The following is a 19,368-nucleotide window of genomic DNA, read 5'->3' as shown; positions in this document are numbered from 1 at the left end:
TCACTGAATTCTCGGTCTGTTCAAAGAGGTTTTATTCCATTATGGATACATCCATGTGCTCTGGCTTACTGGAGGGCATAGGACACCAATAAAAGTGTAGACACTATACACTGAATGGTTATCTGTTTCTTTTATACCTTGGAGCAGTTTGAATGTGCACAATAAGAAACTGGGAACAGCAAATGCAAAAAACCATTTTGAGACAATGGTTTTGAAATATGAGATTGAATAGTGGAAAGTTTTTCAGTCAAGCCCAAATTTAAAAATACCTATGATTCGGTTCCTACCTCGGTCTGTACCATAGACATCCGATATGACCGCATTTCTGACACCAGCCCCAGGATGTCGACAAACTCATGATCCCGAATGTGCTGCAAGAGTCTGTCCAGGGCGATGAACGTTCCCGTCCGTCCGACTCCAGCACTGAAAAAGAGGTTCCGATATCACGTCACTTATAGACTGCCCTTGTACACTGTTTGAGGGGCTCCCCGCCCCTCCCCGGTGGCTTAGAGGTTAAAGCATCTGCCTGCAATGCGGGAGACCAGGGTTCGATTCCTGGGTCAGGAAGATTCCCCTGGCGAAGGAAATGGCAACCTACTCCACTGTTCTTGCCTGGAGAATCTCATGAACGGAGGAGCCTGGTGGGCTATAGTCCACGGGGTTGCAAAGAGTGGACACAACTGAATGACTTCCGTTTCACTTTCACTTTCTACACTTTTGGAAACAAATAAGTGATAAAATCCACCAAAACTATAGGTACCATCATTGAGAAAAGAGAAGACAAAATTGACAATATTTCCCAACTGATTTTTTTTTAATCATATTTATTGATTTTGGCTATAAACCGGGTCTTCATTGCTGCCCCGGTCTTTCCCTGGTTGTGGCGGCCACTTTGCAGTTGTGGTTTGACGGCTTCTCATTGTGGTGGCTTCTTCTGTTGTGGAGCAAGGGCTCTAAGGTGCGCCAGCTTTAATGGGTGCAGTTCCCAGGCTCCAGAACACAGGCTTAGTAGTTGTGGCGCATGGGCTTACTTGCTCATCAACATATGGAATTTTCCTGGATCAGGGATCAAGCTCATGTCTCCTGCATTGGCAGGCAGATTCCCTACCACTGAGCCACCAGGGACGCCCTTATTTTTTAAAAACCCTTTATTTTTTATTGGAGTACAGCTGATTAGCAATGTGACAGTTTCAGGGGCACAGCCATGGGACTCAGCCATACGTATACATGTATCCATTCTCCTCAATCCCTTCTCATCCATCCCTTCTCACTGAGTCTTCCACATAACATTGAGCAGAGTTTCATGTGCTATACAGTAGGACCTTCTTGGTTATCCATTTAAAATATAGCAGTGTGTACTCTTGAGGGTCCCTTGGACTGCAAGGAGATCCAACCAGTCCATCCTAAAGGAGATCAGTCCTGGGTGTTCATTGGAAGGACTGACGCTGAAGCTGAAACTCTAATACTTTGGCCACATCATGCGAAGAGTTGACTCATTGGAAAAGACCCTGATGCTGGGAGGGATTGGGGGCAGGAGGAGAAGGGGACGACAGAGGAGGAGATGGCTGGATGGCATCACCGACTCGATGGACATGAGTTTGGGTAAACTCCGGGAGTTGCTGATGGACAGGGAAGCCTGGTGTGCTGCAGTCCATGGGGTCGCAAAGAGTGAGACACGACAGAGTGACTGACTGAACAGGCCCATCCCAAACCTTATAACTGTCCCTTGCCCTCATCCTTCCCTTTTGGCAACCGTAATTTCTCTGTCTGTGAGTCTGTTTCTGTTTTGTAAATAGTATCACATGACATCCTTTATACAGGAATCTGAAAAGAAATGATACAACTGAACTTATTTACCTCCCCGATGTTTAAGTATGCAGTCGTGGTTGATATGTCTCCTAATGTCAGTTTTATCACTGCTCCCTCCCTTAGACTGCTGTGGGTCTGCCTTAGCCATCTGTCGCCCTCCTGCCCCTGGGCTCCCTATTCCTTAGGAAAGTGAGGATTCATATGGAACCTGCTGGAACCAGCAGGAACCAGGCAGGAACCAGCCCTCAAGGAGATGACGATGTTGTTGTTTAGTCACTAAGTTGTGTCCAACTCTTTTGCAACCCCATGGACTATAGCCCGCCAAGCTCCTCTGTCCATTGGATTTCCCAGATAAGAATACTGAAGCAGGTGGCCATTTCTTCCTCCAGAACATCTTCCTGACCCAGGGATTGAACCCATGTGTCCTGCTTGGGCAGGTAGGTTCTTTACCACTGAGCCTCCAGGGAAGCCCAAGAAGCTGATACATGTAAACAATTCCAGCCTTCTGAGGAGCCTCAGAGTTAAGTCCTCCTGCCCAGCTTTAAAGTCTAGCTGAGATGCCCGCACTCTACTCTAGTGCTGGGGCCATTCAGCCCTAGGTGAAGTTTACCATCTCAGACCTTCCTTAGAGCACGTCTGCCCTGCTGGTGGGTGCTGGTCCGCTGCGGTCGCCCAGGGATCTTTGAGATAATTGCCTCAAAATCAGATTTAATATTTGGATCCAATATCTTTCAGTCCCCAAGTCCCAGGACTCCGAGTATAGAGGGAAGTGGAGTGATTCAGTCTAACCAGTTCATCACCACAGTCCCCAGTGTCACAGATAAACTCAGCTCTCCTTTCCTTCCAATCACTCACGGACTGAAGTGCCAGCTGACTCTGAACTCTGAATTGTGAGGAAATGCGAGAAAAAGAAAGGGCTTCCCTGGTGGCTCAGATGGTAAAGAATCCGCCTGCTAAGGCAGGAGATGCAGGCTTGATCCTTGGGTCAGGAAGATCCCCCTGCTTAAGGAAATGGCGACCCACTCTAGTCTTCTTGCTGGGAAATCCCATGGATAGCAGAGCCCGGTGGGCTAGTCCATGAGGGTGGCAACGAGTTGGACATGACTCACAACACATGCACATGCACACAGGAGAAAAAGGAAATGAAGAGCAATCAAAAGCAATCTACTTGTGAGATTTTCTGGGAGAGAAATCCAACATGAAAAACCACAAGTGCAGAGCCCTGATTTGCTTTTTCTACCAGGCAACTCTTCTCTCTTATCTTCTCATGTAAAATGTTTCTGGGCCTGGGTGAACACTCATGAAGCCACATCCAGAACTGTACCTGCTCCCTGCATGAAAGGAGGCCATGTGTTTGACCTCAGGGTTGAGCAGCTTTATTTTCTGCTCTTGGAAGGAAGCATTTTGAGACTAGGTAACCTCATCCAGTGAAGCAAAGCATTTTGGCCTGGGAATGACTGACAGCAAGTGCAGCCTCTCTAGTCAGAAACTTGGTAGCTTATGAAGCATTTTTCTTTCCAGGGAGAGACACACCTACCCCCTGCACAACCCTACCCCTACCCCTCACCCACCCATACACACATATACACACACACATACACACACACAGAGTTAGCCATTCTAGCTCACAAAACTCAAAGTGCTAGACCCAGGCCTATTGGCTGCCAACGCCTCTTCTGACTTCTTTGTCTCACTGCTACCTCTGATAAACAATGTTGTTGTTGTTTAGTCACTAAGTCATGTCCAACTCTTTTGTGACCCCATGAACTACAGCCCGCCAGGCTCCTCTGTCCATTGGAATTTTCCAGGCAAGCATACCGGAGTGGGTTGTCATCTCCTTCTCCAGGGGCTCTTCCCAACTCAGGGATCAGATTTGTGTCTCCTGCATTGGCAGGTGGGTTCTTTACTGCTGAACCACCTGGGAAGCCCTAAGATAGCCATATTATATGTAAATCACGTATTTAGTAAGACTTCGTTCATCATAATTTTTTAAACTTTTTAAAATTATCTTTTTAATTGGAGGATAATTACAATATGGTGATGGTTTTTGTCACACATCAACATGAACCAGCCACAGGAATACACGTGTCCCCCCCTCCTGAACGCCCCACCCACCTCCCTCTCCACCATCTAAATTTTTAAAAATCATAACTCATTGACCAGCTAATCCAATCTGATTAGAGGTTCATGGAAAGACGGGCAATGCCCTCCACGACTTCTAAGAGCCAGCACCTTTGAGGAGGTTACCTGCAGTGCACGATCACAGGGCCTCTGCTCTTCGTAGCCTGCTGTCGGACCTTGTGTACAAACTGCAGGATGCTTTCTGCAGCATTGGCTGTGGGCACCCCGTGATCGGGCCACGCGGTGTAGTTAAAATGGGTCACATCCTGCATCTCGTCAGCCTTTGGGAGAAAAACAAGCATTAATCACTCCGTCCACCGTCAGGATGGCTCAGGCCTCCGCGGCAGCTCTTGAGTGATGGGAAGGCTGCATTCCACTCCCGGTCAGCACACCTCCCTTTCTAGCTCTCAGCATTGTGTCCGGCACAAAGCTGGCCCTGAGAAAAACAAATACTAATTGTATAAAGCTTCAAAGAGTAGGAGAAATAGGCTAATCCATGCCTGGGTCGTGATAAGAGCCTAAGCAGATCAGGGTTTGCATCCTCGTTCTGCCATTCAGAAGTTACATCAGTTCGGGGCAATGAATTAAACACTGGAAGATGCGGTTGGTGGCCAGCTTGGGTCTGCTTGGCCAGGTGATCCATTCTGTCTCCCTGGTGCTGCTAGTAGCATCTGGCTGCAGCCCCATCGCTCAGAGATGTCTCCCACTAAAGGGAGCTGCCTGTTGGAAAGTGCAGAAGAGATCAGGTTCTCAGGCTGAGGGCAGACCACAGTGATTGAGTGATGGATGTTGTTATTATTCAGTTACTAAGTCTGACTCCATGGACCACAGCACGCCAGGCTCTCCTGGAGCCTTTACTCTTTACTCTCTCTCTCTTTACTCTTTCCTGAAATTTGCTCAAACTCATGTCCATTGAGTCAATGATACTATCCAACCATCTCATCCTCTGCCACCCCCTTTTCCTTTTGTGATTAAGTAAGTAAGTAAGTGTTAGTCGCTCAGTCGTGCCCAACTCTTTGTGACCCCACGGTCTGCAGCCCACCAGGCGCCTCTGTCCATGAGATTTTCCAGGCAAGGATACTGGAGTGGGTCACCACTTCCTTCTCCAGGGTCTTCCCAACCCAGGGATCGAACCCGGGTCTCCTACACTGCAGGCCGATTCTTTACCGACTGAGCTGCAAGGGAAGCCCCTTTGTGATGGATATCAGGGAGCAAAATGTCAGGCTAGGATAATTCTCCTGTCCCTCTCCTGCTTCCCTTTCCTTGTACGGATTTTACCCAATATTACGCTTTCAAAAAACCCCATGTGTGACAATCCCTGTCTTGGGTTCTGATACTAGGGGACCTAACACAAGATGCACTCACTGAATACCAGTGTTCTCTTACTTGAAGAGGGTCTCATGATACTTTTAACAAGGGTTGTTGTGTGGATTAAGTGTGAGCGTGTCTGTGAAGGGTGGTTTCTGTTACATAGTCTTATCACTGCTGCTACTGCTAAGTTGCTTCAGTCGTGTCCGACTCTGTGTGACCACATAGACGGCAGCCCATCAGGCTCCCCCGTCCCTAGGATTCTCCAGGCAAGAACACTGGAGTGGGTTGCCATGTCCTTCTCCAATGCATGAAAGTGAAAAGTGAAAGTGAATTCACTCAGTTGTGTCCGGTTCTCAGCAACCCCATGGACTGCAGCCCACCAGGCTCCTCCGTCCATGGGATTTTCCAGGCAAGAGTACTGGAGTGGGCTGCCATCGCCTTCTCCAGTCTCATCGCTACTGCTACGTAATTACTACCACTTGTTCTCATCCAGCTCAGTGCATTTCTTTTCTTAAAACTGTTATTATTGTTAAACATTCTCCTTTTATTTATTTTTTTGTCCAAGCTGGGCAGCATGCAGGATCTTAGTTCCCCGGCCAGGTCTTGAACCTGTGCCCCCTGCGGTGGAAGCAGAGTTTTAACTGCTGGATCGCCAGGGAAGTCCCCAGCATAGTGTGTTTCAGTGAGAGGTTCTTGGAATCCCAATAAGTGGATATTTTCTATATTTTCCTATTCATATGGACCCATACACCAAATATATTATTATTCTCTCTGACCTGAGTAAATAACAACTAAGGTATATGTCCTTCAAGAATTACTTGCTTTAGCCCCTACTACCTTATAAGCATAAAGTATTATTCTGCTCTTGTTATCAACTACTAGAAATATTCCAAATCCAAGCTTCACAAAGATCTAATGCATCCTTCATCTCCCAAACTTGCTAAGACTCTTGAATCCATTCAGGAGATGGAATATTATATTGTAATTTGGAAGAATTTGTCTGGATACAAAGTTTAGGTTTTCAGGTATTTAGGTTTTCAGGTAAGAGAAGTGAATCTCAAAGAGTCTGTGGTCTTGGGTGAGGTAAAATTATAAAAATAAATAAGAATAAATAAAATATAACATTTGTGTATGTGTGTGTGTGTGTGTGTGTGTGTGTGTGTATATATATATATATATATATATATATATATATATATATATATATCAGCACTTAAACTAGACCCTTGGCCTAAGGCCACACATCCCCAGCCACATTCAATGCCTCCTTCTCTGCACAGGTTCAAGGACTTTGTCTTGGATACATCAAGCATGAAATCTGCAAAGATGCTGGCCAGCTTTACTGCTGTCTTCAGGAAGTACAGCAAGAAAGTAACTCAAGCAGAATAAATTGTGCAGAATGAATGAATTACTCAACACCAGGAGGATTTAAGGATACTTCATCACTACATAGCTGTGGTTGCCCAAAAAAGTTCATGAAAATGCTCTTTTCAAATGAGGATCACAGGTTGAGGACAAGACTTGTACACTGTAGGATATACACGCATATATATAAATATATACAATCTTATATCTGTATCTTTATGTATATAGAATACATATAAAATCTCCTCTGGTTGATTTGACAAGGTATCCAGCTAAAATATGCAAGTGGTTCAAAAATAGGAATTCTTTAAATTGTCATCCGTCTCTCTGTAGCTGCAAGGCAGAGGCCTTTGCATCAGATGGGTGATTCCTGTTAGCTGAATAGCAAGGCACACGTCAATGGGAACAAACCAGTTTTTGCTGGGTTTTGGTTTCCACTTATTATTCAGTTCATGCCAAGTTTCAAGTACTGGAAAGTGATAGATTGTGTGTTATGGTCATTTTCCTCCTTTCTTACTAAATGAGAAAACCTTACTGGTTACATCTTAGCCATTCCAAAATGTCTCTGACTTTCTCATTTAGGTAATCTTATCTGGTTTTACTCTGAAAGATTCCATATAGAAATATGGAGGAGATAAAGAAGTGTATAAGCCAAAAATGAAAAAAAAAAAAGTAAGAAAAAAATCTATTCTTCAGCAATAGCAGGACAGTCTTTAGTTTAGCATTCATTGAAGGAGCTTAAAACTTAGATTCTGTATATTTATGGCCCAAAGGGGGCACTCTGGGACCAGATGCTTGTGACTATAAAAATATTTCCAGAAAACTCTGTCATTAAACATTTTATTTGTCTGCTTGAAGCCCTTCACACGCTTGTCATTGAAAGGTCATCATTTAAGATCAAGGACAAGAAGTATAATATGAATCATACCATAATTGATGTCACTCTTCCCTGTCAAGAGAACATACCCTACGTTTGCTTTGTAATTTTTTTCTCCTATATGCAAAACCTAGGGAAAGATTTATTCTATTAAAATCTATTCTATATCTGTCTAGCAGTTTGCATTGCTTTCTGGTTGACATAGCCAAGACAGAAAGCAGAGTTCAAATAAAATTCCTATTGTTAAATATTTTCTCTGGTGGTTAAATCTGTTGATGTTTTCTTTTCTTTTTTTTTTTTTTATCTGCTGGTTTATTTTTCTTTTTTTTTTTTTCATTTATTTTTATTAGTTGGAGGCTAATTACTTTACAATATTGTAGTGGTTTTTGTCATACACTGATATGAATCAGCCATGGATTTACATGTATTCCCCATCCCGATCCCCCCTCCCACTAGATCAACTAAACAGAAAATTAACAAGGAAACACAAACTTTAAATGATGTTTTCTTAATACTCTCTCATTCTTGAAAACATCCGTTCACTGATTTTTTTTTTTTTTCATTTCACAAGATTATTAAGTGGCTAACCATTTGGATTAAAAGGATCATTATTTTTTAAGATTTTTTTTTGATGTGGACAATTTTTAAAGTCTTCGTTGAATTTGCTACAATATTGCTTCTGTTTTATGCTTTGGTTTTTTTGGCCAGGAAGCATGTGGGATCTTAGTTCCCTGACCAGGGATGAAACACACAACCCTGGGCATTGGATGGTAAAGTCCTAACCACTAGATCACCAGGGAAGTCCCTATAAGGATTATCAAAACAGGATGCTTGTATATGAAACTCATAGCACATGGAGGAGGCAGACACGAAATCAGAGAATCGTGACCACTTATAGTGCACTGTGATGAAATACACATGGGATTAGAGCTTGGGAGGAAAGGGAGGAGGGTCTCTTGAGACTAGGGAAGGCTTGATAAAGAGATGGCATTTGAGCTGACACTCTGAGTAGGGATGTCCTTAGAGAATGGGAGGAGATGAGCATTTCAAAGAGATGGAACAGCATGGAGCAGTTACACTGGGATCTGCCTACATTCTTAATGCAGCGAAAGCCACTGTTACCTGCTAGCAGTTAAGAAGGGATTTGTATCTTGTAAATATCAATAAATGGTGAGTTCTTGAGGGCTTATGTTATATTGAAATGAACGACCATTGTTTCCACTGTCTGTATTAAACAGTCAGCAAGCATTTTCTACAAAGGGCAGATAGATATTTTAGATTCTATGGATCATACAGTCAGTCTTTGCTGCAACTATTCAAGCCTGATGTAGGACAGAAATAGTCAAAATCAGTAAACAAGTTTGTGGCTATGTTTCAACAAAATGTTACTTATGGACACTGGTATTTGAATTATATAATTTCCATATAATACTTCTTGTGAAATAGTATTCTTCCTTCAATTTTTCCCAGCTTTTAAAAAGTAAAACTCATTCATAGTGCAAAAGCTTCACAAAGCAGGCTCTTTTTGTTCATCCCCTGATCCATACTGTGAGGAAGGGTTGTTTCTAAGCAGAGAATCAAGTTTTAATGAGGAAATGTCCTATTGTTCGTCTTCAACAGAGAGCACACTCCACTGGAGAACACAGTACTAGTAAAACTTCCCTCCTGTTTTTAGGACTGCTCTCTGTGAAGGAGCCATAAAGAAGGAACCAGGGTGATTGCGATTGATGTCAGCACCTAGCCTGGTACACCAACATTCAGCTTGAGCTCAAAAGTCCACCTTCAGGAAAAATAGACTTTTCTGACATCCTAACCACCAGGAATCAACAGCATTTCGAAACAGCCATGAAACTAGGATTAATAAGGTCCAGAAGTACCTTTGAAATAATAAAAACAAAACTACAACAAAATAAGAAACAAAGCCAAATAAAACCCAAACCACTATAATGTAAGTATATCCTTATTTTGCATATCCTCCTTATATTCATACACAGTCAGTATAAGTAGTGGCGATACTTCTTTCCTTAGCCATGCTTGGTGAGCCATGGGTCACCGTGTCTTCTATTACCCTGGGTGAATCTGAGATGGAACAGTGCAGCCTTCTGATTCCATGTCCTCCAGCTGTCTAGACCAAGCATTTTATGCACATCACCCTCCGGGAGACGGGAAATAAGCACATTGTATGTGGCATCTTTCTCTTGGAGGAATTAGTGTCGCCAAGTCTAAAGCGCTCACAGTCTCCCAGGAAGGAGGATGGGTTTCCTGACCCTGGGGATTTCCTCAGCATGGGGACCTGAAGCCCTGCTCCGTGACTTACGTAGTTGATTCGGAAGTGTCTACAGGCCCAGTCGTCCTGCTCTTCCTCCGACATCATCTCCACCGTGATGTCACCATAAGCTATGGGCTCTTCTGTGAATGGCCAGTAATGATCGCATTTCACCTGAAGGGACAACAGTATAACCTTTTAAGACCAACAGGCTGGGAAGAAACAGTCAGTGATCACTTAGAGAAAGCAAATGACTCGCCTCTGAAGAATCGTATAGGATTACTGTGAGGATAAAGAATGAAGCAAGGGGAACATACACTTACATAACGTTTTCTCCTTCTTTTCCATCAAAGGGGCCGTCATAGTAACTAACTGCACAAACCCGTATGATTTTAAATATTTTTCTTGGGAAGCCTACAAAATTACACCCACACCTGGAGGATGATTGCTTTAGAATATGGTATCAGCTTTCGCCATAAAGCAACGTGAATCAGCCACAGGTACACATGTGTCCCCTCCCTTCTAAGCTTCCCTTCCCCCTCCGCCCACAGTGAGCACATTCCCTGGCAGTGGCTGGTGCAGGTTTTACTGCTAAGTGGGACTGAAACGTTTACTTTTGAAGGATTGAAAGTACTCACCCTCCTCTTCTCATTGCACTGAGTGAGCATGACAATAATCGGGGACTTCTGTTGCAGGACCATCTTCCAGAAGTCGTTTCTGGTTTCAGGCAGCGGTCCCTGCGTGGCGATGTACTCCTGGGGGGAGTTGTACCCCTGGAAGGCAAAGACACAGTTGTCGCTTAACGAGCTGAAGTGAAAGGCAGGCAGTCGTGTTCGACTCTTTGCAACCTCAAGGACTGTAGCCCACCAGGCTCCTCTGTTCGTGGAATTCTCTGGGCAAGAATACTGGAGTGGGCAGCCATTCCCTTCTCCAGGGGATCTTCCTGACCCAGGGATCAAACCCAGGTCTCCTGCCTTGCAGGCAGATTCTTTACCATCTGAGCCACCAGGGAAGCCTCAAAATCAATACCAAATGCTGTTCCACACAAATGAGAAGAAACTGAGAACTAACTGGGGACAAACCTGGTGAAGGATCATGCACCTATATTATGCTTTCTCCTTTTTTTTCCATTAAAGAGATAGTCATAGTAACTAACTGCACAAATCCATGTGATTTTAATCATTTTTCTTGGAAAACTATAAAATCACACCCACATCTTTCTACAGTAGCAACCAGGTGTCTATACAGACACATTTTAAAAGCACAGGTTGGCGCTGACACTGAAATTTAAGCATAGGAAAGCAGATCTTTAGTGTAATTATCTACTTTCACTTTCACTAGTCCTTTTCAAAGATATTTGAATATTATTATTCTCTGGGCATCCCCCCCACCCCAGCCATTCTTTATTCTAAAATGGAATAATGGAAACTGTTCTTTATAGTTGAATGGCTTGGTGAAGAATGACTCTCTATTGAACTGTTCAACTCATCTCTGCAGCCGTAATAGTCTTCCTCTGGCTGGGGTAGAATTTGGATGCTTGGTTTTGTTTGTTTGTTTGTTTTTGGAGGCCTGATTTAAGAATTTTTAATTTTTTTTTTTTTTTACTTACAGGAATGTAGTTGGCATTGATGTAGTCTGCACCTTCTTCTTCATTCATGGAGATCAATCTCACTCGGCTAAAGTCATCTGTAAAGAATAAGGAGAAAAATATTAAAAGTCACAGCAGAAGGGTGCAGTTACTATGAAGAATAGTATGGAGGGTCCTTAAAACTAAACATAGAGTAACTATATGATCCAGCAGTCCCATCCTGGGCACATATCTGGAAAAGATGAAGACTTTAATTTGAAAAGATGCATGCACCCTAATGTTCAGTGCAGCACTACTAACAATAGCCAAGACATGTAAACAACCTAAGTGTCTGTCAACAGATGAATGGATAAAGAAGATGTGGTAAACATGCAAAATGGAATTTCACTCAGGCATAAAAAAAGAATGAAATAATTCCATTTATAGCAACTTAGATGGACTAGAGATGACCATACTAAATGAAGTAAGTCAGATGAAAAAAGACAAATATCATATATCACTTCTATGTAGAATCTAAAAAAGAAAAAGATGCAAATGAACTTATTTATAACACAGAAATGGACTCACAGATATAGAAAATAAGTTTATAGTTACCAAAGGGGAAATGAGTGAGGGGGCGGGGAGATGGGGGATAAATTAGGAGTTTGGGATTAACAGATACAAACAAAAGAGAAAAAAAAAAGATTCAGAGTGTAATGAAGGCTTGTCAAGACAATTTTGTACTCAGTATTTGTACCCAAAATCAAGTCAAATTTGTCAGTGGTAGGGTAGGTAGATAAAATTTATTTTGGCTTTATATTTTAGCCATATCTCAATCTTAGTTTCTTGTTTAAATAAATATATAAATATCTCCCAACCACTATTTCCTCCCCACCAGCCCTCCTGTTCTTAAGAGTGGTCTCTAGATTTTGCAGGGAATTGTGGAGACTATGTACAGGAACTAAAATATCTGGTAGGTTGTTTGAAGGCTATCGAACGAAGCCTAAACCTAGGATTTCCATTTCACTCAAGTCTTCCCTGATAGCTCAGTTGGTCAAGAATCTGCCTGTAATTCAGGGGACCCCAGTTCGATTCCTGGGTTGGGAAGATGCCCTGGAGAAGGGAAAGGCTACCCACTCCAGTATTCTGGCCTGGGGAATTCCACAGTCCATGGAGTAGCAAAGAGTTGGACACGACTGAGTAACTTTCACTTTCACTTTCAGGGATATCCAGAGAATTCACTACCTCTGGGAAGCTTAGAGAAAAGAAGATGGTGTTGATGGGTTTTTTGTAAATGGACTTCAAATGAAGATAATAAATTCTGAAATGCATATAGATGTAAGGTGTGAGATGATAATATTGTGCTGTGCTGTGCTAAGTCGCTTCAGTCTTGTCTGACTCTGTGCAGCCTTCCAGGCTCCTCTGTCCATGGGATTCTCCAGGCAAGAATACTGGAGTAGGCTGTCATCCCCTCCTCCAGGGTATCTTCCTGACTCCGGGATCGAACCTGCAGCTCCGTACTTCCTGAATTGCAGGCAGATTCTTTACCACTGAGCCACCAGGGGAGCTCATGACAGTATTAATCCTACCTAATTTTGTAAAAAACCCACAAGAAGGAGGCTTCTTTTTGTAAAGGTTTGCACTTTTCTCTTCTTTCCTAGCCCCTACTAGACTGTAGCAGAGAGGAATGCTAAATCTATATTAGAATGTGTTTTAATGGTCCTATTAAGTACTTTGTGTTACTCTTTCTTTGAATGCTGCTTTTACTGCAAAATCCTAAGGAACAGAAGAACTTGCCAGAAGTAAGAAAGAAGCCTTTTTCACACCTTGCATTTCCTTTCTATTTGCCTCCTTCCACTGTCAATGAATTGACTGAAAATAGATTATGAGCACAATTTATCTTATTCCTTATTTGGCTAAGATGTTTTGATCTCCAAAGGGTCAAAGGGTCAGTTTTTTCTGTTCAGATATAATTCATTTAAAAGCATGATAATTAAATCTTCCTACACACAACAAGATCTAATGATATCAAAGCACCAATGCGATCAATGCAATTGCAGACATGGCCTTGAGGATACAGATCATTCCTGGCCTGGCTAGAGATTGGTGGAACGGATTCATCTGGCATGACAGCCCTTCAGCCTTTGGAAGACAAGAGCAGGATCAGCATTATTGACCGTCTTACATGGCAGGATGTTTGTGTAACGATTTTTACATCGGTTCAGTGGAAGGTCTGCAGCAAAGTGTGGAATATCCAGCCCAATCAACTTCAATTCCTGTAAATGACAGAGAAAAGATTTAAGATTCCATCAGAGGGATTATTTGATAGAAGTCATTTGCAAAGAATAAGAAGAAAAATATTAAAAGTTAGAGTGGAAAAGTGTAGCCAGTATGTTGTACAGTGTAGAGTTTCCTTAAAAACTAAAAATAGAGTTACCACGTGATCTAGCAATCCCAGTCCTGTGGAACTGGATTACTGTTCACACTGGTTTATTGCTCATAGTGGATTATTTTTCGCTTCCTGCCTCTAATAGAACTACCACAGTGATCACACCCCTTTGCCTTATGATGTTACAGGGGCTTCCCTGGTGGCTCAGATGGTAGAGAATCTGCCTGCAATGCAGGGTACCCAGGTTTTATTCCTGGTCTGGAATACCCCCTGGAAGAGGAAATGGCAACCCACTTCAGTATTCTTGCCTGGAGAATCCCACGGACAGAGGAGTCTGGTGGGTTATAGTCCATGGGGTCACAGAGAGCAGGCACAACTGAGTGACTAACACTTTCACTTTTCTTTTGGCTCCCTTTTGAAGCAGAGTGTATTTCTCCATTCTACTGCCATCACCCTGCTTTTGGCCAATGAAGTTGGGTGGAACTCACGTCCAATCTGAAGCTTTAAATGTGTTTGCTCAGCTTGATTTGCTTGCCTGGGCTTCTGCCATATGGTGGAAAAGAATGTGCCCAGAGAAACCGCTGATCCCAGGAGGAGAAGACACATGGAACAGACCTGACCCTGACTCACAGCCTGAAGCAGAACCATCTCAGCTGTCCCCCAACCCCATGAGTGAGAAAAATAAGTGTTGTGGGTCACCAAGATTTTCTTATGTAGTTTTACTGCAATAGTGGCTAACTAATATAATACATAAATACCTTGGATAGCTAAGTGATCCCTGAGAGAAGGTCAAAATTGTGTGTACACTCTCAGGGTATGGAAGATTTGAAAATAGATACATTTCAGAGTTTTCAGGAGATACAAGGTAGCTTGAAATTTATGCAGTTTGCAAAAATATTTCCTATTCTATGAGAAAGAGAGAAAGAAAGTGAAGTCGCTCAGTCGTGTCTGACTCTTTGTGACCCCGTGGACTGTAGCCCACCAGGCTCCTCTGTCCATGGGATTTTGCAGGCAAGAGTACTGGAGTGGGTTGCCATTTCCTTCTCCAGAGGACTTTCAAGATCCAGGGATTGAACCTGGGTCTCCTGCATTGCAGGCAGTCGCTTTACCATCTGAGCCACCAGGGAAGCCTATTGTATGAGAAATTTTAGGTATTTCTCCTATAAGCAATGAACTTTCAAGAAACTATAATAAAAGAGAGAGAGAGGAACAAAAAGTATGGGACACTCTTCATGTTACAAGATATTGGATTGACAGTCACTAGAAGTCTGTCTGTTCTATGATCTGTTGGATCATAGAAAAAGCAAGAGAATTCCAGAAAAACATCTCCTTCTGCTTCACTGACTATGCTAAAGCCTTTAAGTAGGTGGATCACAACAAACTGTGGAAAATTCTTAAAGAGATGGGAATACCAGACCGCCTTACTTGCCTCCTGAGAAACCTGTATGTAGGTTAAGAAGAAACAGTTAGAACCAGACATGGAACAACAGACTGGTTCCAAATAAGGAAAGGAGTACATCAAGGCTGTATATTGTCAACCTGTTTATTTAACCTACATGCAGAGTACATCATGCAAAATGACAGGCTGGATGAAGCACAAGTTGTGATCAAGACTGACAGGAGAAATATCAATAACCTCAGATATGCAGAAGACACCACCCTTACGGCAGAAAGCAAAGAGGAACTAAAGAGCCTTTTGATGAAAGTGAAAGAGGAGAGTGAAAAAGCTGGCTTAAAACTCCACATTCAGAAAACTAAGATCATGGCATCCAGTCCTATCACTTCATGGCAAATAGATGGAGAAACAATGGAAACAGTGACAGACTTTATTTTCTTGGGTTCCAAAATCACTGCAGATGGTTAACTGCAGCCATGAAATTAAAAGACTCTTGCTCCTTGGAAGAAAAACTATGATAAATCTAGACAGTGCATTAAAAAGCAGAGACATTTCTTTGCCAACAAAGGTCCTTATAGTCAAAGCTATAGTTTTCCCAGTAGTCATGTATGGATGTGACAGTTGGACCATAAAGAAGGCTAAGTAAGCTCCAAGGAATTGACGCTTTTGAACTGTGGTGTTGGAGAAGACTCTTGAGAGTCCCTTGGACAGCAAGGAGATCCAACCAGTTCATCCTAAAAGAAATTAATCCTGAGTATTCATTGGAAAGACTGATACTGAAGCTGAAGCCACAATACTTTGGCCACCTAATGCGAAGAGCTGACTCACTAGAAAAGATCCTGATGCTGGGAAAGACTGAGGGCAGGAGGAGAAGGAGATGACAGAGGATGAGATGGTTCGATGGCATCACCAACTCAATGGATGTGAGTCTGAGCAAGCTCAGGGAGATGGTGAAGGTCAGGGAAGCCTGGAGTGCTGAATTCCATGGGGTCACAAAGAGTCGAACACAACTCAGCAACTGAGCAACAACAAAGAAATCTGGTAATGAAACTGCAAAATAAGGATGGAGCAGTAGTGGGTGGGTGAACCCTTTCATGAAAATAGGAACATTCAAATATTTGCTTGTGTGTATCAGGACTATTATAAATTCTGTTATCAGAAACTGCATTGTTATAGCAATTTTTATATAAACAGACAACTAACATACCTCAGAAAGTCTACATTAATGGAAAAGAGGGTTTCTGAGCTGCTATGTTATGTGTGTGGAAGGAAACAAGGGGTTGGAGTCAGACTACCTGAATTTCCCCAGAGGCATCATTTATGCTGTGGTCTACAAGAATGGTGCTCCCTGGAGTTGTGCAGTGCATAACCAATGCAGCAGATCCCGTACAAATCTGAAGGCAATATTATGTAACCATATGTCTATGTAACCAACTACAAATGGGGTTACATACATAGTATGCATTTTTCTAAAAGACTATTAACTGAAGAAGTACAGACACCACTTGCTGGAAATTTTATTTACTTATATGGGATGCTGGGTCTTCCTCAGTGGCTCAGCGATAAAGAATCTGCCTACAATGCGGAAGACGCAGGAGACACAGGTTTAATCCCTGGATCGGGAAGACCCGCTGGAAGAGGCCATGACAACCCACCCCAGTATTCTCACCTGGAGAGTCACAAGGACAGAGGAGCCTGGCCGGCTACAGTCCATAGGGTTGCAAAGAGTGGACACAACTGAAGCGACTGAGCATGCATGGGATGCTACTCTTCATGATTCCTCCCAATTATTACTTCAAAGAATCAGAAGCTGGAGGAATACTTTTCAGGGAAAGGAATTTTGGAGTGCCTCTGAAAGACTTTCGAGAGGAGCTGGAGACATTTGATCATGCTTTGAGAGATGGAACAGGAAAACTTTGTGTGTGTGTGTGGTGTGTGTGTGTGCGCGCCTTTAGTGTCTTGATTCAAGTGCTCATGCAAAGCAAATATTGTAGGCACCCATTTCTTGGGACTCCTGCTGCATCCACAAAGAAGTTCGTCGGTAGCTTAGTGTGTGTGCTAAATGAAATTGGAATGCAAGCTGTAGACAGCATGGATGAACTCACTTGATTATCCAGATTTCTCTCTTCCTTTGATTTTTTAATCACTTTTGGTTTTTCAAGTTCACAAAATGTCAAGCTCTTGGCCCAAGTCGAAGTCAGTCTCAAGACCAACAGTGCTGACTTTGATTTTCAATTTACACATTTGGATGCTTTTTCTATCTCAGTCAAAACCCCTGCTTGCCAAATGCCATCAAACAGAAGTTTGTTATTTTTCCTTTATAACTGTTTTTTTTTTTTCCCATTTTAAAAAGGATTGTCAAAGACTGATTATATTTTCTCCTAAGAACCAAAACTTATTTTTAGCAAACTTCAACCTAACCAGTGTTATTTTTAGGTTACCTCCTTTTGGCAGCTCTAAACTGACTTAAATGATGCTTCCTTTGCTTAAAATATTTTGGAAACATACCTCCTTTGGGGAGTGTCTTTATAGATAAAACTGTCTATATTTTTATCTATTTTATTTAAATAAAGTTATATAAATAAACTTACCTATTTATGTAAAACCTGGCTTATTTTGGTGGAACACTTATAAAGTATGTGTGCATGTATGCCCAGTCATGTCCAACTCTTTGTGACCCCATGGAGTCCACCAGGCTCCTCTGTCCATAGGATTTTCCAGCAAGAATGCTGGAGTGGATTGCCATTTCCTTGCCAGGGGATCTTCCCAACCCAGAGATCGAACCTGTGTCTCCTGCATTGGTTGGACTGATTCTTTACCACTGAGCCACCTGGGAAGCCCTTATAAACTGTAGGGTCTTGAAAAAGTAGGTTAACTAGTTCTCTCACTGTTTAATTCTCTGTAACCTGTTAGTTTAAGTATGTGTAAGATAAGGTTAATAATTTTTCCATACCTCTCTGATATTTGGTGACTATCAAACGGAATGATTAAGCTTAGTAAATATCAATGCAACACTTATTGATCATGACTGTGAAATGCTTCTGCTAGGATTCTTTGTTTTGCTTTGTCTGGCTCCATTATTTCTCCCTCCTTTGCCATTTGTGCTAACTATACAACTCTCTCCAACAAGCCCTCACTTTGAAGACAGACTGATCAGCCACAGGAAAAGGCCTCCGGTATGAAAAGAAGCTGTGGAAACAGATTGAGAAGGGAGCACTAGAGCACATATGGAAGCTGACTAGCTGATAGAACTTTAATTGTGTGCTGCCTTTCTGCTATAAATGCCTTAAGTTGATAAGAGATGTTTAATTGGCTGAACACTGTAAATTTAAATTGCCAAAGTTAAATTGCAGCAAAGCAGGGAGGACAAGGGTACACAAAATGCCTTGCAATCTTTTGTAATTTAGCTTGTCACTAAGTAGGAAAGTAAATACTAAGTTTCTAGCCCAGTAGCTTCGCAGTTATTTTCTTTCCAGCCAGATGGAAACTCCAGTGGCTTAAATCTTCATGAGCGTAAAGTATGAGGTGATAGCCTGAAACCCACATAAATCATTTTTGAATTTTCTTTTGCCAGTTTAGTTTCTAATATAATTTATCATTGTGGGTTTTTTTCCTAGGTTACTCAGTCATCTATCATGGGTTAAATGTGATCCCTCCAAAGATATGTCCACATTGGAACCTTGTTAAGAAAGAGTCTTTGCAGTTGTAATTAAGAATCACAAGATAAGATCATTTTGTATTATCTGGATGGGTTCTGAAGCTAATAATAAGTGTCCTTATAAAAGTCCCCAGGAAGAACTTTCCTGGAGGTCCAGTGGTTAAGACTCCAGGCTTCTAATGCAGTGTATGTGGGTTTAATCCCTCGTCGAAGAACTAAAGTCCCACATGCCTTGCGGCATGATCAAGAAAAAAAAAAGATGGAGGCAATGTCCAACATTAAATAAAATAGAGTAAAATAAAACAGAATAAGATAAAAGAGAGAAGAAGAGAGCCATATGAGGATGAAGGCATTGACTAGAGCTATAGAGCTACAAGCCAAAGATGCCTGGGTCCACCAGAAGCTGAAAGAGACAAAAGAGATACTCCCCTCGAGCCTTCGGAGGGAGCATGGTCTTGCTAGCACTTTAATTTTAGACATCTGGCCTCTAGAACTGTGAGAAAGCACATTTCTGTTGTTTTAAGGAATCAAGATTACGGTAATTTGTTGTGGCGGCCCCCTAGAAAACTAAGAGTGACTGAAGGCAGTGGCAGTCTGTGTTGTGTTGGC

The 19,368-nt window shown here is 42.3% G+C and overlaps 1 protein-coding gene and 1 long non-coding RNA gene across 4 annotated transcripts in view; one reads left to right on the top strand and one right to left on the bottom strand.

The window, feature by feature from the left end:
- PTPRO (protein tyrosine phosphatase receptor type O) overlaps positions 1-19,368 on the bottom strand; it is a 263,949-nt gene that overhangs the window by 8,424 nt on the left and 236,157 nt on the right. For all 3 annotated transcript variants that reach the window (XM_070453671.1, XM_070453672.1, XM_070453673.1), the window contains 6 exons: positions 13,502-13,592; positions 11,359-11,435; positions 10,388-10,522; positions 9,801-9,923; positions 4,057-4,211; positions 288-423 (listed from right to left, as the gene is read on the bottom strand). In XM_070453671.1, coding sequence (XP_070309772.1) covers positions 288-423; positions 4,057-4,211; positions 9,801-9,923; positions 10,388-10,522; positions 11,359-11,435; positions 13,502-13,592 — 717 coding nt within the window. The remainder of the gene's footprint in view (positions 1-287; positions 424-4,056; positions 4,212-9,800; positions 9,924-10,387; positions 10,523-11,358; positions 11,436-13,501; positions 13,593-19,368) is intronic.
- On the top strand, positions 11,365-12,653 carry LOC139030603 (uncharacterized). The gene is made up of 2 exons (XR_011482995.1): positions 11,365-11,800; positions 12,540-12,653. It is a non-coding gene; the product is annotated as an uncharacterized lncRNA (long non-coding RNA).

The sequence above is a fragment of the Odocoileus virginianus genome, chromosome 23, assembly GCF_023699985.2.
Source record: "Odocoileus virginianus isolate 20LAN1187 ecotype Illinois chromosome 23, Ovbor_1.2, whole genome shotgun sequence".
Classification (NCBI taxonomy): domain Eukaryota; kingdom Metazoa; phylum Chordata; class Mammalia; order Artiodactyla; family Cervidae; genus Odocoileus; species Odocoileus virginianus.
Note: the sequence above shows the minus strand (reverse complement) of the source record. Positions and strands in the feature narration are given on the sequence as shown.